General features: G+C 36.3%; 1 protein-coding gene and 1 long non-coding RNA gene across 3 annotated transcripts in view; one reads left to right on the forward strand and one right to left on the reverse strand.

Annotated features, from left to right (window-relative positions):
- Positions 1-828: 828 nt before the first annotated feature.
- LOC134736448 (uncharacterized) lies at positions 829-3,300 on the reverse strand. The gene is made up of 2 exons (XR_010120449.1): positions 2,931-3,300; positions 829-2,826 (listed from the first exon to the last, which is right to left on the reverse strand). It is a non-coding gene; the product is annotated as an uncharacterized lncRNA (long non-coding RNA).
- Positions 3,301-3,922: 622 nt separating this feature from the next.
- Positions 3,923-22,905, forward strand: part of PHIP (pleckstrin homology domain interacting protein) — a 137,859-nt gene continuing 118,876 nt past the window's right edge. The window contains exons 1-6 of one of the 2 annotated variants that reach the window (XM_055274198.2): positions 3,923-4,239; positions 4,355-4,413; positions 4,540-4,569; positions 4,762-4,821; positions 21,679-21,829; positions 21,922-22,020. In XM_055274198.2, coding sequence (XP_055130173.1) covers positions 4,200-4,239; positions 4,355-4,413; positions 4,540-4,569; positions 4,762-4,821; positions 21,679-21,829; positions 21,922-22,020 — 439 coding nt within the window. In that variant the 5' untranslated portion in view covers positions 3,923-4,199. The remainder of the gene's footprint in view (positions 4,240-4,354; positions 4,414-4,539; positions 4,570-4,761; positions 4,822-21,678; positions 21,830-21,921; positions 22,021-22,905) is intronic. The other variant, XM_055274199.2, reaches the window with a different exon arrangement.

A 22,905-nucleotide genomic window follows, 5' to 3' on the forward strand; every position in this document is an offset into this window, starting at 1 on the left:
ATAAACCCATGAAGATGTATATTTCTTGTGCAAATTAAGACTTATAAAAATACAAACTACTAGAATTATTTAGCTTGGATAAGAAAGATTGAGTGAATTACTAACATTTAAATACATAAGGGATAACATGATTGTTGAGGACTAGCTATATTTGTTACACATTAAAAGGAAACGTGCTCTAATTTAAGTAAAAAGATTTCTCAGTGAGATATAAAGGAGAACTGTTAATGTTAAATAACAAAAACATTGTTAAATAATGGAACGGCTCACTGAAGTTGGTTATCTCTATTCTTTTTGTAGCAGCCAAATAGTATATCTGTTCATGTGCTTCAAATCTGATATTCATGCTTTATGAAGAAGGGTGTGTATGTGTGTGTGTGTGTGTGTGTGTGTGAGAGAGAGAAAGTCAGACAAGCATGGACAGAAACACACAATATTGGGGAGCAAGCCACAAGGAGGAGTGTGGCTTGTTAAATAAGATCCTTGACAGTTGTATTGTGTTCTTGGGGCAGATGAGTATTTTTTTTTAAAGTACTTTTGAGAGAACAGTGTTTTCTACTTTTACATTTCTGTATTTCACAGGATAAAGCTTCTGCTATAGAAGAAATGTAACATCAAAACAAAACCAAGATTTAACATGAAATTTTAAAAGTTGTACTTGTAGAGATTTTTTGAGTTATGTATTATTCACCACACTACTGGAGACTAAATTTCATAAATGTATAATTTTTGTACTTATAAATACCATCCCATCTTGTTCCTGAAATAACTGAAATGATAGCATTTTATTATTTTATTGGAATAATAGCTTACAAGATCAAGACACAATTTTTGCTAAATGTTTATTTTGTTTCATGCGTTGCCAAGTGAAAAGTGATGAATTTCACATAAACTTTTATATTTCAAGAAAAGTTTCTATTTCTCCTAGAAAGACTATATTATATAAAAACGTTAGCTCTTGGCTTTCCAAACTTTTACTATTATTTGTTAACCTTGTTATTTAAACTGCATGGAGATCTTTTTAAAGTGATATTTTATTTTTGGAACCCATAAAAATGTTAAAATAAACAAACAGGAAAGGATATAGATGGAATCTGAACTATCCTTATATGCAAAAGAGTTGGCTGAACAAAAAATTGCAAGGATCATTGCTTTGGGAACTAAAATCTAGAACTTCCAAATAAGACTTTTCTTTCTATTCGCTATGTACAGACTTTGTACACAAACAAGTACAATAAACAACTTAATAAATCTTATAGTTAACAGCCAATGCTATAATTCAGAAATGTTTTTTATGTTTAAGGAAACTAAAAGGGCTATTTGGAGTATTTGTTACATTTAAAGGACTTAGCAAAATTCAATTTAATATCCACTGTTAAATACAAATAGTTTATTTGGCTGAAGAGAAGTTTTAATTTTTAGCAGGTAATGTATATTTTCTTATAACAGATAATAGTTCAAAGGGAAGGTTACAACTATCTTCATATTGGACATTTGAAAAAGAAATATAAACACTGTCAAAAGTCAATCAAAATGACAGGAACATCATGTTTAGAAAACTTAGAGGGGGATTTTCCAAAAATTTTTTAAGGAGCTAAGTACTAGTAGCATATTTAGGCTGAAAGCTTTTGTGGCTTCTAAATGAAAAGAATATATGAGATAATCATGCCAGTTTTCTATGTTTACATAACACACAGAAGATATATATCACAAACTTTACCCAGAGTAATATTATATTCCATGTCATAATTTGGTTTATTTTCAATCAGAAGGATAAAACATCTATTAGTAAGAATCATACATTCCAAGCCTTCAAAACCAGAAAATCCCATTATAATTTTTAGTTTCTAAACTCTGTTTATTTGAAGAACTTCATGATCATGTAAAATATTACAATTATTTGAAGAATACTTTTTTAAAAGTTATGCTAAAACAGCATCGGTCTTAGAAGTAAATACAATTTGCAAAAAGGCATACAAAATGTCCTATCTTTTCAGTCTATCTTTTCAAGCCTAACCACCTAGAAAGAGGCTACTTTACCTATAATAGAATAGAATAAAGTGTCTTTAAAGATGCAAATATGTTCAGTATTTGAGAATAGCTATATTTAAAAAACTAAGTTATTCTGATAACCAGGTTGCAATAGGACAAGTCATGGTAGCCTTCCATTTTTAAGATTCAGTTACAAAAGGCAATTTTAAATCCTATTATTCCAAAGGGTTTGAGGCTTTATTTCTTCTTCCTCATATGTATGATGATTTCTGGATGTTTTAGTATAGGGCATCACACCGGTGCAGCACACTTGGGCTTACAGTGCAGCCCAAGGCATTTGCAGCAAGTATTTCCCACTAGGAATGTAAGGAGCTAGGAGGTTACAAGGCTTGAGGAGACAATCTAGAAAACCACAAGACAGTTTGTTGGTCCTTTCTCCACAAATAACCTTTTTAAACCAGACCCATAAAATGCAGTTTATTATCTAACATTTTTAAGGAGAATCTTTTGTTAAATGTTAACAAAAGAACGACTATCCAAATTCCCTTTAAAATGCAATCCTTCAAAAATACTGAACTCTCAAGTCTTTTTGGAAAGTGCTTAAATCATCTGGAGATAAATATCATTTGGTGTCCTTGTTTTGTAACAAATGGCTTTTTCCATTGTTTCCATTAATTTCACCCATATTCGTTTTTTTAAAAACAAGGCCCTTATCCTCATCAGCAAAACACAGATGTATGATTTAGCATATAAAACCGGTAATTACATACTAATTTATGAAAGATTGTTTTTTTCTCCTTTTCGTCAGTTTTCAAGAAGTCTTCCCGTGATTAACTGTAAACAGGAATGGTTTACATCTCAAATTAGAAGCCATTAATTAGCATGACGAAGTGAACTGCAAGATACACAATTATTTAAATTATTTAATCACTATTCACCTTGGCTAAACTGTAGTATACTCTTTCAATATCCTTCGGTAGGTTATCGATCTGTCACTAAATTACCTCCAGATCAGTTAGAGATGAATATTAGCGTCCTTTCCTTTCCCTCAGCTTTACATTCTTCCTTCTCGTAAACACTTAAAAAAGCTTTAAGGTTCTTTAATTCCAAATACCTAATTAGCCATCACTAGCCTTTTTGTAATAAGGAAAAAGAGTATCTGAAGTACAAATCAAGAGTTCGCTTTGCCCGTTTAACAATAAAAAACATTTAAAAAACGTACGCCAAAGGCAATGGCAGTAATAAAAGAAATATGCAGAGGTGGCTTCAGCAAATAACGGGTTTGCAAAACGCAAGTGCTTAACAAAAAGCAGCCCAAACCTCTATTGCAATATACAGCACTCCAATAAATTACACAACACTTGCATAGGCTGCAGAAATAACGCAGGACAAGACTTACACAGATGCCAATCCGCAGCATTTATACACATGCACATGGCAAGAGACAGAAACCAAACACTATCATTCAACTCGGGCAGGGTAGCGCGATCCCGAGCTTGCCCAGCGTGAGAGTGCTCTCTGCGTGTGTGTCTGTGTACGCGCGTGAGTGAGACCCATCCTTGGGGCATTTCCCCTCTCTGGGCAGTTTTGCTTCATTTGTTTCCTATTTCTGCTACATAGAAACTAACTTCCATCTCAGCTCCAGCCAGCGCCGCTGAATAGAGCCTGTGCTGCGGCTCCGTGTGCGTCAGATCCCTCCGCGGAGCCGGTCCCGGCCCCCTCCCTGCCACTATCGGCCTCCACAGAGAAAGCGCCTTCCAACCAACCGGCAGCTTGGGCTCCGACATCTTCTCCGACTGGAAATAAATAAATAAATCGCACGCCCTGCGGGGAGGAGCGGGTGGGGGTCGCGCTGTGCCGGGTGCGGAGCGCTGGGGACGAGGGGTCGGAGGCACTCCTTTTTCAGCGTCGGGGGGTGGGGGCGCGGGCCGGGGCCGGGGCCGGGGCCGAGCCCGGGGCCGCGAAGGCGGCGGACTCCTTTCTGCGGCGGAGGGATCCGCGGCGGAGGCGGCCACGGCCGTAGCCGCTGCCTGAGAGTTGTTGTTTCCTCCTCCTCCTCCTCCGCCTCCGCCGCCGTTGCTTGAATGGTGGAGCCGAAGCTCGGCTCGTGAACACACACTGACAGCTATAGGGCAGGCGGCGGCACCGTCCCCGCTTCCCCTCGGCGGCGGGGTGTCCCGTCGGCGGCCCTGAAGTGACCCATAAACATGTCTTGTGAGAGGAAAGGCCTCTCGGAGCTGCGATCGGGTAAGTCGGGGGGCTGCCGGGGCCGCTGGCACCGGGCGATTCCGCCCGCGGTCCCCCGCCCCCCGCCGCCCGACCGCTCAGCCTGTGTGTCTCCCCGTCCCTCTCTCCCGCGCAGAGCTCTACTTCCTCATCGCACGGTTCCTGGAAGATGGACCCTGTCAGCAGGCGGCTCAGGTACGGCGGCGCGCGGCGCGGGCCGGGCCGGCGCTCGCCGCTCGCGGGCGTGGGGGGAGGGAGGCGGCGGCGGCGGGGCCGCGGCCCGGGGCGCGGGGCTCAGCTCTCCCCGCTTTGTTGTTGCAGGTGCTGATCCGCGAGGTGGCCGAGAAGGAGGTAAGGGCGGCGGCGGCCCGGTGCGTCCCGCCGTCGCGCGGCCGCCTCTGGGCCGCTGCGCCGCCGCTGCCGCCGCCGCCAGGGCGCGGGGCGCGGGGCTCGGGGTCCCCGCCGGGGCGCGGGGCGGGCGGGGGAGGGGAGCGGGCGGGTAGGGGCCGGGGGCCGGGCTCACGGGGTGTCCTCTCCCCGCAGCTGCTGCCCCGGCGCACCGACTGGACCGGGAAGGAGCATCCCAGGACCTACCAGAATCTGGTGAGACATTCACGTCGCAGAGCAAAGAAACTTTTCCCTGAGTCGAATAAAAATTGAATTTCCCGCAATTTTTTACAGAGACAAAAACTTGGCCCTAGAACGTGAAAGCTCCAAAGGCCACGGGGAGGGTTGGGAGGCCGGTGCGGGGTCTGCGGGGGCCAGTGGCCGGGGGTACTCGTACTCCGGGGTCGCAGGGGCTGCGGACAATTTATTTGTGATATTTTGTTAATGTGCTAGAAATAAAGATACGTCATGAGTGTTGTGCAGTGCAAGGCCGGAGGAGGAGGGGCCGGCGCGCGCGTCCGTGCGGGCGCGGGGGCGCGCGAGAGTCGGCGGCGGCGGGAGCGGCGCGAAGAGGGAGAGCGCGCTCGCTCGTTCGCTTGCTCGCTCTGCACGCGCGGCCGGCTCGGCTTTCTCCTGCCCTACACAATAGCTGGTGACTAACTGCTCCGAAGTGGCATTAGCATTTCACAAGCAGGCTATCCAGCCGCTGCGGTACCGTGGCAAGACATTATTTTTTTCCTCCTCTATCGTTTATTTTGTTTTCCTTAAATTCAGTCCTAGGTTTTTTGTCGGAAGGGTTCTGATGTGTGATGATAGTTGGTCAGTGCTTCGTCTTGCATTTACTAAAACACATCTTTGCCGAAGTGTAAAGCCTGTAATTCCCTAAAACCAGAAGTTTAGTAGGCTTTTTTTTTAATTCTTACGGTATGCCTCTCGTTTAATTAAAAATTATTATTGGAGTACACTGAAGAGTTTTGATTTTTGTCCACATATTTACTGTGGGATGGAACCTGGCCAATAAAAGTTGTGTTTATATTGGGACATATTTTGTTTAATAGCTTAAAAAATTTAAGACCTTAATTTTGTGGGTTGTCAAAATGAGTATCTTAGGAATCTTTAAAAATTGCTTTTCAGAAGCGGATCTATCGCTTCAGTATTGTGATTGGAAGTTATTTTAAAGGAGCTATGTTTTCTGTAACACTTTCTCCTAAACTGATGCAGGTTCGTTGTGTGTATATGTGTGTGGGGCAGTTAAAGCAGTCGCACCCGACACACCAAGCCTTTGAAATTTATGTAGTGCGTTGATTTTATGAGGCTTTTGTAACCGTTTTGAGATAGTTATAATTACTGATGTTATTTCATCAGAACTTCTCTAATGACTAGGAAGTTTCAGCGAGCTTAGAATGAGTGTCTTGTGAGGTGAAGGCAGGACATGATTATAATGGCTTTTTTTTTGTATATAGTATATTTCCTAACTTTTGTGTATAAATCTCTTGTGGTTTAATATAAGTTGTTGATAACCGCTCACGGCTGTTGAAATAAGCAAGGGTACTGAGGTTTAATAAATCTAATGGAGATTTAACAGTGTATTAGTGTATTCATTTTCACACTGAACGTGTGTTAGTTTTCAAGGAGCGATTTGGGTTACTTTCATTCAATTCTTGGCCAAAGTGAATGGAGCTGGAAGTAAACTCCAAGATTTACTAATTTGAAATTAATTTTTAGGTTTATAAATATTTGATAGAAGTCTTCAGTGAATTTACATGTCTTCCTTGCTGTTTGAAAAAATTATCGCAAAGATTATAATACTCCATTTTTAAGATGGGGCAGGTTTTACAAAACTCATCTTTGCATCTGCTTTTACATGTGTGCATCTCTTAAAAACCCACAAACCTTAAGTCACTGAGGATTGCTGCGTTTTCTTGAAATCTTTTGGTAATGTTATATTTTTTAAATGAAGCAGCCTAATGGTATCTGGCTAAATTATGGTAATGGCTAATCCTCGTAGGAATATCTTTTTTTTTTTTTTTTCAGTAAAAATGAGCTATCAATTTTGATTTTGAGTTAATTTAATTTTGGGGGGGAGGGTGGGGGGGAGGAATTATTAGTAAAGTGAATTTCTATCCCTAGTCTGCATCTCGGCTTTAAGATACAGTAAGCATTCTTTTTATCTATGTATTATTCTCAAAATTCACCTATTTTGAATGGAAGTGGTTTTTCTTGCTTGGAGTTTTCTCCTTACTAGAACAGGAGCGTTGGCATACTCATCAGACAGTTTAGAAATCTTATTAGAACTTGGAGTTCTTTGACTAGTTTTCTCTTTTCATTCATTCAGCATATTGCTTACTCTATATCTACTGGATGCAAGGTACCATTTGAGGTGCTTTCTCATCCGTCAAACTGTATATCTAGGTGTGTGAGTTAACTTTATTTTACCTTTTTAGTTGAGATTTAGTTAGGTCTAAAAACATTTGGAACACTGGATTTTTTTGTTCAATAGTAGATCTTGCTGTTCAATATCTAAGTCAGCACATGCAAAGTCTCTTGTACAGTATTTTCTATTTTAATTTTTCTGACTTAAAAAGTTTTACGTTGTTGCATATGGAGTTGAATTTATTTAACATTGATTTGAAAATTACTTGGTGAGTGAAACTGTAGTTTCATTAGTTTCCACTCTACCTGGAAATGATTTGTTGTATTAACTAATAAACTGAGCAGTATTTTAAATGGGAGAACTCATATATCACATCACATTGAAATTTCTAGAAAACCTCAAATTATCGCTGTTTAAAATGGGGTGTAATATTTGTACATGTGAATTTAAAAATAGGCACTGATCATCTGTAGTTAGTCTAGTTATAATCGTAATGGTTGAATTTTAATCAAGAGGAAAGTAGAATTTTAAGAGCAGTTTTAAAAGTGTACAGGTTAAAATTGATGCATTCATTTCAAGTGTGATAGAGAAAGGAAATGCTCATATCTTATGGTTGTTTCTGTCTCTGGTATAAAACATGACTGTGATTATCACCATCTACCTTAAGATTTAAAACATTTTTAACAAAGTAAATGGAATTGGATAGGCAGCTAAAAGTTGTTTTTGGTACTATGGTATACGTTTAATTAGATTTTACATTTTTTAAAATATGAGATTTATTTTAAAGAAAAGGGGCACTTTTTCCAAGTATCAGAATTCTTAAACTGTAGAATAAAAAACTTTTTTTTTGGACGAAAGGAAAGCTTTGTCAGTTGTAAACAATTTCTTAGTTTGAATAGTGAATCTAGTTAGTTCATTAAGTCTGCTTTCTAGTTGTCACTTAATGATGATTGCATGTTTATGAGATCTAGAGGCAGAATTGTCAAGCATTTTACCGGATTTGGGGCTCTCTTGATTACATTTTTTCTTGTAAGACTTCTCTTTTTTCCCCCCAAGAACTAGTTCATGTTTTGCCAATCTGTTAAAATGATTTAATTTTTTCCTTGTAAAATAGTGATACTTGCCTTTCTTAAAATTATTCCACTTTATTAGAAATCTTTTTTGTTTGTTTGTTTCAAGTGAAAGGATTGGGAGTCAGGAGATGTGGATTGTGGTTTTAAGCCCTGCTGACAGTTAACCTGTAGGTAATCTTGGGCAAGTCATGGAATTTCTCTTTGTCCCAGTTACCTCATTTGAAAAATAAGTGGATTGAAATTTTTTCAATCTGATAATCTGTGATTTTGAACTAGAAATAGCAGTACATTATATTTAAGAACTAAGCTTTATTTCATTCTTAGAGTTTAATTTTCCAAAACACAGAAAGTAGAAATCACATAGGTTACAAAATTATATGAATGCTTTTCATAGTGCCATTCTTTGGTGGTAATATCATTTCTTGTTGCAAAGATGATTTGAGACACTAACTACGTTGTAAAATGCCCCAAAATTACCATGATTTCCATCATAGTTTAAGTACTAGTTTTCATTATTGGTGGTCTCAAATTCAGAGATGAATAGGAACAATGGATAGGATTTATTTAAGTATGTATCTTAGGTATACATTTATTTAGTGTGTGCTGATTAATGTGAAAGTTAAGGTATAAAACCTAGAGACAACTTTCAGGGAAAAAAAAAAAGATACCATATTAAATGTTTTAGAATTAGGGATTCCCATTCTATATTGAAGATAACATAGTTTCAACACTTGATTATTATAATTTTTTGGGGTTGGGGGAACATGTAATAAAGTAAATGTGTGTAGTAGAGTTACTGTTTCCTTTTTTAGTAGAGTATCAATGAAATAGAAGCTTTGCGTGGTAGTCTCTGAAACAGCTTTAATCTCACATGGTTGTTATAATGATGAATAAAATATGTTAGATGTGAAGGGTTATATGATGAATAAAATGTTAGGTGTGAATATGTTGCCGAGAGGCTGAAGGAGCATTCTTTCTTACATATAGAATTATTCTATTGATGATTATACCATTTTTTAAAATTTGAGGCATTTACAAACATTTTTAAATGCAATACTTACTATATTGTTAATACTCTTAAATAATTGTAAAGCAGCATGAACATAAAGCGGGAGCTGGAGTGTCCCTTTCCCAAACCATAATGGTTTTTGTTTGATTGTTGTGAGGCAGAATCGTATTGAGGGAGTCTGTTTTCCATTCTGTAAAATGGGCTAATAATAGCTTCTACTTTGTGTGGTCTGTGAGTAATAACTGGCATGAATCAAGTACTATGTAAGGGTTTGGATTTGCTATTATCAGAACTTTAGTAGTGGTAGTAAAGGTTGTTCCGCTTAGAGCTTTATAATAAAGTTTTCTTTAAGGAAAGCATTTACATTTTTATTTCAGGCACAAGTGTGTATGTACTTTCTGAACATAGAATCTGCAGTATAAAAAGGCCACATTAAAACTTCAGAAGAGTCAAGGTGTGGTGGGTGGCTCATGCCTGTAATCCCAGTACTTTCGGAGGCCATGAGTTGGAGACCAGCCTGGACAAAATGGAAAACCCTATCTCTACAAAAACTAAAAAAAAAATTAGCCAGGTGTAGTGGCACATGCCTGTAGTCCGAATTACCCCAAAGGCTGAGGTGAGAGGGTCACCTGAGCTCAGGGAGGATGAAGCTGCAATAAGCTGTGTCCCATGCCACTGCCCTCCAGCCTGGGCGACACAGTGATACCCTGTCTCAAGAAAAGAAAAAAAAAAATCTTCGGAAGATACTATTAGTATAATTACTTTATAGACTCAAGGATGAAACAGGTCTAAAAAATAAGGAAAAATGTTTAGTTAATACCAAAAACAAATCATGGTTAAGGCATTGTGGATAGACCTCTGGAAAAATTTTGCTACTGATTTCTACTGTGACTTGTTTTTATGGAACACTGAACATTAAGAAATAATTTGGGTGGTTGACATATCCTGAATTGATTAGAGAATATGCAAAGCTTTTTTTCTTTGGGTAATCATCAAATGACATTTAGGAATATATGAAGATAATTTGGCTATTGCATTTGCCTCCTTCTATACAGTTATTTGTGAGATTTACAACCATCACAATAGTTTGTATTCTTGTTGGAAACTGTCAGAGAAGACATGTCTTGACTTCTGTTTTGTCAATCTGTTTATATATATTTTAAACAGAATTTAAGAAAGACTTTAGCTTTAGGTTAAATAAATCCTAATCAATTTCAGTATTTTAGTTGATTCAGAATTTCTTTGTAAGTTAGTTTTTGGTTTTCTTTTTTTTTCTTCATAATCTGGAAAATTGTGGATGAATAAGAAAATAATAATAATAATAGTCTAATGCAGCTTCAGCTTAAGTTAAAACCAATTGACAGTCATTCTTCCCTTTCTCAAATTTTGTGGGTATTTACCATGTCACTACAGAATTGTAACAAATAAAATGTATCTTGTACAACTTACTCTGAACAAGTAATACTAAACAGGTTAGTTTCATTCTTACTAGTAGTTTCCTTGTATAAATTTCAGAATTCATAGAAAGATATCTGTAATACTAAGCTAAGTAGCCTTTAGTTGCCAGAGAATACCAAACATACTTATTTAAAATAACTTCCTATTTTAATGCACTTTTACTTAGAAAAAAAAATTTAACAGCCAATTTTAGGATATTTAAGTTGCTTTTGTGGTTATATCTAAAAGTGGCAAAGGCTGTTATAGGAATCAAATTTAAAATTTTAGAAAGACATTTTAAATGTGAACATTCTCAGTTTCTATTATTTTTTGAGAAGCTATGTCAATGAAATGATGAGGAAATGTGAGTTAATAAATTACTTTGCAATGAATAATGTTATTGGACCTATGGAATATAGAGGAGTGTAAGTATTTGATAACAAATTGGTGAAAATGATAAGATGTTTTTTCTTGATGGAATTTGATAAAGCAGGGTACTGAAAAATCACAAGCTTATCGTATTGAATAGTGATGAATGTAAGTTGAGAAGTTACTACAGAGAAGGCAATCATCAGTTGTGAGGCAGGGCCTCATTTAGTTATTTACCTTACACACTCAAAAACAGCCGTATTTGAGCTTAGGCATCACAGGTAAGAAAAGGATGGTTGGATGAGAAGTTTTTGATAAGAAAATTTAGGTGGCAACATAGTCGAATGCAACTTCTGCTTATATTAAAACTAAATCGTAAGGTGAATGAGATGTGTGGTATAGGTAAGCCCTAGGTTATCCATGACAGTACAGATGGCTATGGCAGGTTTTTTTGCAGAAGAGACACAGGAAGAATTCATGTACAGCAGGCCTTTCTTATCTGCGGGTGTCACATCTGTGAATTCAACTGTAGATCAAAATAATTTAGAAAAAAATATATATATAAAAAATTTAAAAAATACATTCTAACAATTATTTCCATAACATTTACATTGTATTAGGTATTATAAGTAATCTAGAGATGATTTAAAGTGTGCAGGAGGGGTGTGTAGGTTATATGAAAATACTGTGCCAGTTTATATGAGGAATTAGAGCATCCTGGATTTTGATTTTGGTGTGGGGTTTCCTGGAACCATTCCCCCGTGGAGATTGGAGGATGACTGTTCTGGACTCCAGCTGACCCATGGTCATGTGTCATGGTCTATTTGGTCGCTGTCATGAATAGAAAAAGGCATGTAACTTGTCTTGGCAAAGGTTATAGTATAAAGCAAGAAATATATATATCTTGTGTTTGACTCTGGTTTAGTTTTTGGGTGTAGACACACTAAATTCTAGGCAACTTAGTGAAACATCCGCTGTTTGAAACAACTTTGCTGTCATTGTATAAGAATTGTGTTATTTTGAGTACTGTGCTTGGAACTGAAACATTAAAAATGAAACTGGTTGTTGAAGATTATTTACGTTGGCCTTAGTATAAGCAGTTAAAGGATTTTTCGTCTTTAAATTAATACACAGTAACTTTTCAGCAGATTCCTAGATTTGAGTTTAACGTTTTACTAATAATGTTTTAAAGGGAATTTTAAAATTACACAAATTAGCACATATGACGACTTAAACATCAAAACTTGAAAATTTATTATTTTAAGCAGTTAAATGTTGTCATTTTGTTGTATTTTAAATTATTTTTTATGGAGCATCCCTACTTTGGTTTATGGAAACCTCAATTCTGAATAGTCTCTTTTTTTTAGCAAGATATAATTGGTTTATATGAATAAAATTTGGAAGCGTAGTATTGCATTTTCTTTTTCTGTTTGTTTTTCTGTTAGTATTGCATTTTCTTTAAATGACAAATTTGTATTGGTAATTGTATTGATAATGTAAACTGAATTATTATCTAAATGAATTCTTAACAGTTGACTAAATTCTGAATATGACATATTCTTTGAAGCTTGTTTATTCACAATTACTTGAGCAGATAGACTGTTGAGATTAATTTTGACACTTAATAAGGTTCTATATTAATTTTATTATAATTATAAAGACATAATAGGCATCTAAGGGTCCTTCTGAGAATAGTTACCCAAGTTAGAGGACTTGACTTGAACTGACTTATATGGGTTCTATTAAGTTTCTAATCAAATCTATGTGTCGATGGGGAGAAAACTAAAGTTCTAATAAGGAAGCTGTAACATAATAAAAATAACAGTAAACTTGGAATCAGGAGACCTGGGTTTGATTACTATTTCTCCTATTTTCCAAATGTGCCCTCAGACAAACTGCTGCCTTTGAACTTCAGTTTTCTTTATGTATGAAATAGGGAGAATACTTAAGCTGATGTGCTTATGAAGATAAATAAATTTTGAGAACACTCAGCACAAAGGAAGTCTTTGTTTTTCTGTGGAGAAGCTATTACAGTTAAAAAATCAGAAAATGCATTCTTTCTTTAAAGATATAATTCAACCCACACTGTTAGTAACAGATTTATAATTATAAGCTTGGATGTTTTTAGAATTTTAGTGGCTGGGATTTTAATATAGGCCTTACACAGTAATTAATTATCACATAGTGTTTCTATAAATTTATATTTATATATTGTATATTATATATTATAAATAATACAATATAATTAATGTATATACAATATATTGTATTTCTATAATTTTGTTTATATGCTACAGTAGTGTACAAATAAGAACTATATTCCAAAAAACTGGCCTTTTAGAACTCAAAAACATAATAGAGAGCAGAAGTGTAACTAGCCTTTTATATCTGACAAAACTGTGAGAGAATAGATGTGAGAAGATCTGAAAAAGTGACTTTTTTAGAACCAATTAGGTGTTCAGAACATAAGGATGAAGTGAAAGCCTAGTTAGACAGATGATACTGGTGCCAAACAGCAGGGTTTTATTTTCATAATAATTATATGCTAGAGGAAAGAAGGGCACTTCTAGGTCTTCACAGCTAAATCAAATAATTGGAATGAATATATTGATCTAACATCACTTTGAAAAGATTGTTAAAAAGATGCTCAAATTTTTTTCTTATTTAGATTTACAAAGATTTTGTTCAACATGAAGGGTCAATATGTAATACAGAATGTAATTAAAGTAACAGCCAACTGTTAGGTACCGTACTAACTACTTCATATGGTTTAATTTAATAATTTATCACTACTTTCCAAGGTGGTAACTGTTGTCTTGCTAGTCATACAGATGAGGACACTGAGACGTAGAAAGAGTAAATGTTTTTCCCACCCTCAGCCTTAGCAACTTTAAACCCAGGCTGTGTGACTTGAGATTTCGTGGGTTTTTTTTGTTTATTTTGTTTTGTTTTGTTTTGTTTTTGAGACAAAGTCTTGCTCTGTCACTCAGGCTGGAGTGCAGTGGCATGATCTCGGCTCACTGCAACCTCTGTCTCCAGGGTTCAAACAATTCTCCTGCTTTAGCCTCCCGAGTATCTGGGACTACAGGCATGTGCCACCACGTCCAGCTAATTTTTGTATTTTTGGTAGAGACGGGGTTTCACCTTGCTGGCAGGGCTGGTCTTGAACTCCTGACCTCAAGTGATCCCTCCGCCTCAGCCTCCCAAAGTGCTGGGATTACAGGCATGAGCTACCATACCCGGTGAGATTTCGCATTTTATACTACTGACCATTTCTTTAAAAACCGAGTAGAGTTCTTAGTGACAGTATGTCTGCTAGAATGCAGCAGCTTCCAGATCCGTTGTATTTTCTTCCCACTGATAACACTTGCGTTTTAACAATACCTTCCACTGAGATAATGGCAAAATTTTTTGGCTGGGAAGGATGGCTGTTTATGTGAAGTAGCATACTATCAGAAAATGTTGTTTTAGCCAAAAATGCAGGATAATAAACCTCTCAAAGAGCTCAGTTTTTTGTTTCTTCCATACTGTAATTCACATTCTCAGAAGATGACCCTTTTGTTCAAATTGCAATGGATAATTTTAGAAATATTTTATATATGTGATCTGAAAAAGGGATGATACAAATTTAAGACTTGGGCCAAGATGGACAAGGAATGAGCAGAGTTGCTGCTGTTCACAGAATTCTTTTGTTCTTGCTGATGGAAACATTGCTAGAACCATGAATCATTCTTTCGATCAGGGGGTGGTAAACTAATAATGGCTGCTGTGGGTAAATTGTGCAGGAGATCAGTTTTTGGAAGGCCATGAAGCTAAGCATGGTTATTGCATTTTTATTTTATTTTATTTTTTTTTTTTTGAGACAGAGTCTCGCTGTCGCCCAGGCTGGAGTGCAGTGGCGCCATCTTGGCTCACTGCAGGCTCCGCCCCCCGGGGTTCACGCCATTCTTCTGCCTCAGCCTCCCCAGTAGCTGGGACTACAGGCGCCCGCCACCTCGCCCGGCTAATTTTTTGTATTTTTATTAGAGATGGGGTTTCACTGTGTTAGCCAGGATGGTCTCGATCTCCTGACCTCGTGAGCCGCCTGCCTCAGCCTCCCAAAGTGCTGGGATTACAGGCGTGAGCCACCGTGCCCGGCTGGTTATTGCATTTTTAAAGAATTGTTTTTAAAAAATAAGAACATGCAATGGAAATAGTATATGATTCTTAAAGCCTCAAATATTTACCATATGATGGTTACAAATGTTTGCTGACTTGTACTCTAAATAATATAACATGATATTTTACAAAAAGGATACCTTTGGCTAATTCAAATTTTAACCATGAAAAAGGATTAAAATGGACGGACAGTTAACCAAAGATTGTTGTTCCCATAGCAAGCAACTGAACTGAGAACGGAGGTGGAAGGGACGTAAGTTTGAAAAAGCTCTGACTAGCCTCCTGGTTTAGCCAGTAGAGGTGTGAATCTCAGTGGGATGGCATCAGGATTTGCATCCATAGGGCCCGTTCTTGCATCTTATTGGAGGAGAGAAAATGTTTTGTTCATCAAAAAGGGATAAGAGCTAGGCATGGTGGCTCATACATGTAATCCTAGCTACTTGAGAGGCTGAGGCAGGAGGATCACTTGAGGCCAGGAGTTCCAGACTAGCCTGGGCAACAGAGAGAGACGCTGTCTCTAAAGAAATAAAATAAAAATTAGGCGTGATGTAACGCACCTATAGTCTCAGCTGCTCTGGAGGCTGAGGTGGGAGGATCATTTGAGCCCAGGAATTTTAGGCTGCAATGAGCTGTTACTGTGCCCCCTAGCCTTGGTGACAGAGCGAGATCCCCCCACCCCCTTAAAAAACAAACAAAAACAAAATCAGGGTGGATAAGTTTAAAAAGTTTTGAGCACTACTGATATATGGGCATTCTTGGGGAAATTTTAAAAATAGTAATAATAAATTTGGTATTAACTCTTTAATCTGTTTTTACTTTCTAATAATAAATTAAGGGTTTAGAGCAGTATAATCTTATAAATATTGTAGTTTTATCTTCTACTTTTACCCTTAGAATTTTTTAAAGTGTTCCCTTTTACCTATAGGAATTTATGCCTTTATGCTAGTTTCCTTAGTAGTGAAAGTGAACTGTGAAATGTTTCTCTTTTTCTGGCTCAGTTTAATGTCTGTGTTGAAAACTATTCAAATTGTCTGTTGTATGACTTGCTTATATCTTGCACATTGATATATATACATATTTGAGGTAATAGGTCATTTGTGTGATAGTATGAATTGTAGGGTCCAGAGTTATATTGCTGTGGTTTGACTCTCTCATGTGCTGTGTTTGAACTTGGGAAGGTCGCAATATCTTTTTAAATAAATTCTATAATTTTTTTATAGAATGGGAATAATGATAGTATATACCTCTCAGAGTTATGAGTAGTTGCATGTAAAACTTACCACACTTACCATAGGGCCTGGCATTCAGTGTGCAGCCAATATGTGTTAGCTATATTAGTATAATTTATCACACTGACTTTATAATCTGGTCATAACTTTTTATGTGTTGAATGTTAAGAATTTGAAAGCACCTAGGGTCCCAGAAAGTAACTCGTATATCAGAAATTGGGGATCTTGAGGGACTATTTTTCCCCTGAAATAATATCGTATGGCAGATTACTGAGAAACCACATACATACAATATAGATAAGAGATTTTATTATTGTATTATTTTAAATGTGTCTTTATTTACCAGTGGAAAAAAAGTTAATTAAAATTAAAAGCTTAAGTTTATATTAAAGATATGGGGTTCTTACTAACTTGAAAACTGAAAATCACATATATATATCTAAATAATGGATTAATATTTATGAAGAATATGAATATGGTTAATATGTTTATAAAGAATGTTTAGAAAAAGGTAGAAAAGATTGTTTTATTTAAATATTTTTGTTTATTCTGTGTGTGTGTGTGTGTGTGTGTGTGTGTGTGTGTGTGTGTGAGAGAGAGAGAGCTATAGTTGAGAGCAAAAAGATTCATGGCCTCTGCTCTTTTGTAGTTAATGGTGAAATAGAAAAACATTAAATTATACTTTTAAATGTATAATCACAAGCCGATATATTGAGTTAATAAAGGAAAGTCACAGGAAGTGTGCAACCAAGAAAACAGACTTAGATTCTGTAGAGTACAGAAAAACAAAGGAAGTTACATTCCTTATCCAAAGAGTGAGAAAAGCATCAGAAGTGTTTTAAGTAGGGGTGACTTGATCCAATATGTATTTTGGAAAGAACATTCTAATTGCAATATAGAGAATAGATTTGAATGGGGCATGAGTGCACTTGGGAAAGGTATGCGTTTATTGCAAAGATTATTTGAACTTGGACTGTTATGGAGATACAGGTAGATGGATTTAAAAATAGGAAGGAAAAATTAAGTTGAACCTGGTGACTGCTTGGATATTGGGAATATGATGTGAAGGAGGAAGAAATGGGCTGTGTACAAAATGCAGCTCCTTGGTTTCTGGCTTCTAAGGTTGGATAAATGGGGTTGACATCCACCAAGGTAGGGAGCACTTTAGTGGGGAATGTTTTCATGAGGATCCGTCAATTCAATTTTGCATATGTTGAGTTTCAGATGCTTTGGGGCTCTAGAGAGCTGTTTTAAGAAAGTTTGATATGCAAGTCTATGCTGTAAATAGAAATTTGGCAATCATTGTTATAACAGTTGTCCAAAGAGAGAGTATATAGTGAGAAGAAAAGAGGATCTGGAACTGGACTCTGGTACCCAGGATCTTAAGGAAGTTCACTATTTAATGGCTGTATAGAGGATTATAAGCCTAAAAGAAAAATGAGAAGGAATGGTTGGAGAGGAAGAAGGCAAGCCAGGGAGTGTCATGAAAGTTAAGAGAAGATAGTTTGCAAATGAGGAAGTGTTCAACAGTTAGGTGAAATATTATGGGACATTAAATAAGGTATAGATTTAAAGATGCTTATTAGAGTTATTGATAACCGAAGGTGAACTTTTGATAAGAACTATTTTTTGTAAAGTCATGAGTGGGAGCTAGTATGGAGTAGATTGAGGAGAGGATGGGATATGAAATGAGATGGACTATGGACCATTCTTTTAAAAACATGTTTCCGGAGAGGAAGAGAACGGGAAAGGGGTAGCCAGGATATTTGTGTGGGGAGGTGTTGGATAATAGCAGTTAGGCAGGATTTTTGTTTTTTCCTAAAGTGGATGCAAAATCAGCATGTTTACATGTAGATGGGAAGGAGTTGGTTGAGAGGAAGTTAGTGTACATACTAGAATGTGGAGGTCTAATTTATAGTGTAGGATTTCCATGCAGTCAGAGAAGTTAGGATTCAAAGCATAGGTAGAGGGATTGGATCTTAAATATTTATTAAGAGGGACAGTTGTGTTACTAAGAGTTACAGAATTGGTACAGGTGTAGATAGGTTTACAGATTTGATAGGGAAGAAACAGAAAGCTTCAGCTTTAAAAAAGGTTCTCCTGTAAAGTAGGTTAGGTCATCTGCTGAGAAAATGAGGGGTGGGGAAGAGGATTCTTGGGAAAGAGAGGATAATAGCATTGTTTGTTAGTCTGTTTCCACTGTTCTTTCCAGAGACCCTTTCATGGTGGTACCTCAGGGACTGCTAAGAGGAAGCAAGTAGAGAGTCAAGCATTGAGATATGTGTTCCCTGATGCCACTTAAGTAAGAATACTTTCTGAGTACCTTTAATCTGTTTTGTCTAAAATTTTGTTTGAAGACATGTTCTAAGGCTTTCTTTAAAAAGTGTTTTAAAACTATTAGAATTGGCCGGATGCTGTGGCTCATGCCTGTAATCCCAGCACTTGGGAGGCCTAGGGGGCAAATTACTTGAGGTCAGAAGTTCGAGACCAGCGTGGTCAACATGGCGAAACCCCGTCTCTACTAAAAATACAAAACTTAGCGGGGTTATGTGGTGGGCGCCTGTAATTCCAGCTGCTCGGAAGGCGAGGCAGGAGAATCACTTGAACCTGGGAGGCGGAGGTTGCAGTGAGCCGAGATCCTGCCATTGTACTCCATCCTGGACGATAGAGGGAGACTCCGTCTCAAAACAAACAAACAAACTCACCCCAAAACTATTAGAATAAAGAATTATACCATGTAAAGAAATTTTACTACATCTATTTTTATGTGCTGGGATAGGTGCTAACAAAATGTTTTGAGTTTTTTGAGAGTGGGGAAGTCAGTTTCTGCATATTCTTAAATCTTCATATATCCAACTAGAACTTTATTAAGCACTTAACTATAAGTACTGCACTAGGTATTGGGTAGACAGAGGTAAACATGACCCACTCTCTCCTTATGCAGGACACAGACAAGTAAACTGGCAATTTTAGTATAGAGCATGAGTCTTATGAACCCCCGAAACAGGGCAAATAATGGTAGGTCTTGTGTATTTTTTGGGGGAAGAAGATTATAGCTGTCATTAGATTCTTAAAAGTCTAGGTATCAAAATATATTAAGAACAATTAATATGGTAAGTACTACACAGTGCTAGAGGGATGAAGGGACATTCGAAGAGTATAATGTGCTGTGGGAACACAAAGTGTCCAAAAATGGGCACAGGTGGTGTAAATAGGTCATGGAAGGCAGTGAGTGAGACATAGACTGAGACATGAAGGAGAATGAGGTGTAGAGGTGGGCAGGTAAGACAAGATTGCCAGCAGAGGGATCAGCTTGTATAAAGTCTCAAAAGCCAGAGAAAGCACAAGGAATTTAAGAACTGGAAGTATCTCTTCTAACTGTAAAATGAAAGTTGATTTTGAAAAATTCAAACATTCTAAATCACCAAAGAAAGCTTGAGTCAGAGTGGATTCATAATATTTTATTGAAAGATAGAATATTACAATAAGGATTTTCAATTTCACTACCTGAAAATATATTTTGCCAGAGGATACTAAAACAGGATCATCACCCATCTGAAGTTAATAAGTAATGAACTTCCATCTTCTTTAAAGTAAAATTTTTAAAAGGAATTTTGATCAATTAAGTCATATTAAAATAATCATTTGCAAGCTTAGAACTGGAAGCAACCTTACAAGTATTCTAGACTTCTAAATTTTATTTTTAGGTAAATTATTTTGGGGGAGATTAAAGAAAAGTATACAATTTTAAAAACTCATTTTGGTAAGTTTTCTTTTAAATGCTTTTTTATTTAGCTAATCATACTAGTGTTTCCTAAAGTGTGTTCTGAGTGAATATGATAGATATTATTAGGGAAAAAAGGGATTCTGTAGCTAAATGAGTCTGGGAAATTATCTCAGGATTTCTCAGAGACTTCAATGTCACTGTGCTTTTTGACTGCAAAACAAGGAGGTAGTATGTGTAATTCATATGATACATACTCTATTAGAACTCCTTTTTCCAAAAATACTCATTTTACTGGCTTATCACCTACTGTATGCCAAATTCTGCTGTTTTAAATAATCTTACCAAAGATTATTTGGTGGCAGTATGGCTCCATGTTATCTTTGTGAAAGAAGGAGTGTATTTTGATGAAGAGTAAGGTAGGTTTCTCCTATTGGCTTCAGTTTAGATGGATGAGTATTAGCTACCTTTAAAAACATATCATTCATGGATTTCTGCAGTTGGAGTATAGCAGATATTGCAAGATGGAATGAAATGATTTAAATCCTCACCTCCCCCCACATCAGTCTTATCAAAAGGAATTCATATTAAAGTTGCCATTACTTGGTAAACTTGAGGAACAATTTTCAAATTTCTTGGTCTTAGGACCCCTTTACACTTACTAAAATGTATTGAAGTTCCATTATTTGTGTGGCTTATAATCTATTGGTATTTACCAATAGATTAGAAAGATCAGAAACTTAGCATTTAACATATTAGAGGCCTATTAAATAATACTAATAAACTAATCTCATTATAAGTTTATAATAAGATTATATTATGTACTGCTGCATTCATATTATGTACATCTGCATTCAAAAAGAAACTTATAATGAGATTATATTATAATCTCATGTTAATATAAGTAACATTTTTATAATAATTATTCCCAAACAAAACAAATTTGTGAGAAGCGTGGCATTGTTTTACATTTCTGTGAATCTTTAATATCTGGTTTAATAGAGGAGACATTTTCCTATCTGTTTCTGCGTTCAGTCTGTTAAGACATCACGTGTTATGTGTCCTGTGGAAACCTCCACCGTGCATTCATGAGAAAAAGTGAAAAACAACTAATATAGTATTATTCATAAGTTTTATCTGAGGGACCTCCAGGGGTTCCCAAAACATACTTTGAGAACAGCTGAACTAGATACTACTGTGGAAATTTTTTTCTAACTTGATAGCTAATTATAAAGTAATACAATAGTATTTTTTTCCAATATAATTTTATTTAGATCATGAATATTGTTTATTTATTGAAAGACTAATAAAAATATTAGCATTTCATATCATGGTTTCAAATGCAGGTATAAATTAAGCAGTATTTTGAAGTTGTTCCAAAAGTGCTCAAACTTTTTATAGTGGATAGCTGTATTTTATGATTGAAAGATATTTAAAGCAGCAGTTGGAATTTTGCCTTTCTCTCTGTAAGGTTTTTGGTAAATTACGAAATTCAACATAGATGTTAAGTGTTCTTAAATTTTTTAATAACATAAACTATCAGTTGTTTTTAATTCTTAATTATTCTGGAGATTTGCTTTACATCAAAGATGCAAAACAAAATATTTTATACTTGGATGAATTTTTTTTATTGTTGCTCAAAGATTTTGAAAATTAAAATGATAAACTGAAACATACTATATTTGTCTTTTACATAATAGGTGAAGTATTACAGACACTTAGCACCTGATCACTTGCTGCAAATATGTCATCGACTAGGACCTCTTCTTGAACAAGAAATTCCTCAAAGTGTTCCTGGAGTACAAACTTTATTAGGAGCTGGAAGACAGTCTTTACTACGCACAAATAAAAGTATGAAAGTTTTCTCGTAGGATTTAGACATTCTTTATCTCACTTTTGTTTTTTGTGTTCTTTGTATGCATAAAAATACATGTGTTTAATAGGCTGCAAGCATGTTGTGTGGAAAGGATCTGCTCTGGCTGCGTTGCACTGTGGAAGACCACCTGAGTCACCAGTTAACTATGGTAGCCCACCCAGCATTGGTGAGTTGTTTGAGTTCACTGGTAGTTAATAGCCTCTTGGTAAAGAGCTTTTGAAAATGAAAAGGTTTTTCAGTTACTGTGGTATTAGAGAACTTCATATTATGTACATCTGCATTCAAAAAGAAAAAAAATAGATTTTTTTCCTTATTAGTAGTTTTAATAGTGAAAAAGTCATGTATAATTAGGGATTGTGCACACTCTACCTTATGTAGGCCAATTAGCTCATTGGAATTTTATTTTTACAAAAGTTCCATATTAAGATATATTATTAGGTCGAGTTAGTAGAATCAATATATAATTCAGATTAGTTATAATGGTAGGAGACAAAAATAGTTATCTTTTTAAGAGCACAGTACTTTTTTTTTTTTTTGGCTAAAGTTTCAAAGAGGGAATACTGATGCAAGTATGTCTTGAGAAGCCTCCTAGGTTCATGCCTTTCACATCTGCTACTACCAGGCCCTTGCCTTACCTGGATTAATAACAGCATCATCCAAACTAATCTTCTTGCTTATGGTGTCTTCTATCTCTCTCTCCCTTCCAGTATAGTGTGTAACACTGTAATAGTAACTTTATTCAGTTTTACCTTTGTTGTGTCACTCTTCTGCTCAAGATAGTATAGAGAGGTTAAGATATTTTAATAGTGTTGTACTTTCTCTAAGTGTACTCCTAATTTTCAGAGACCTTCAAAGTTCAATCATAGCTTCTTTTCCACTCTCATGTTCCTGCCTAGCCAGGAATGTTACTCTTCTTTCTTCCACCTGTTCAAATCTTACTTAATTCTTTCTTTTCTGGATACTTACTATACAGATAGTAAGTTTTATATGACTTTGGTTTGGCATTTATATATATATATATATATCTTTATCTTTTTCTATCATTTTACTT

This window comes from Symphalangus syndactylus, chromosome 4 (genome assembly GCF_028878055.3).
Source record: "Symphalangus syndactylus isolate Jambi chromosome 4, NHGRI_mSymSyn1-v2.1_pri, whole genome shotgun sequence".
NCBI lineage: Eukaryota > Metazoa > Chordata > Mammalia > Primates > Hylobatidae > Symphalangus > Symphalangus syndactylus.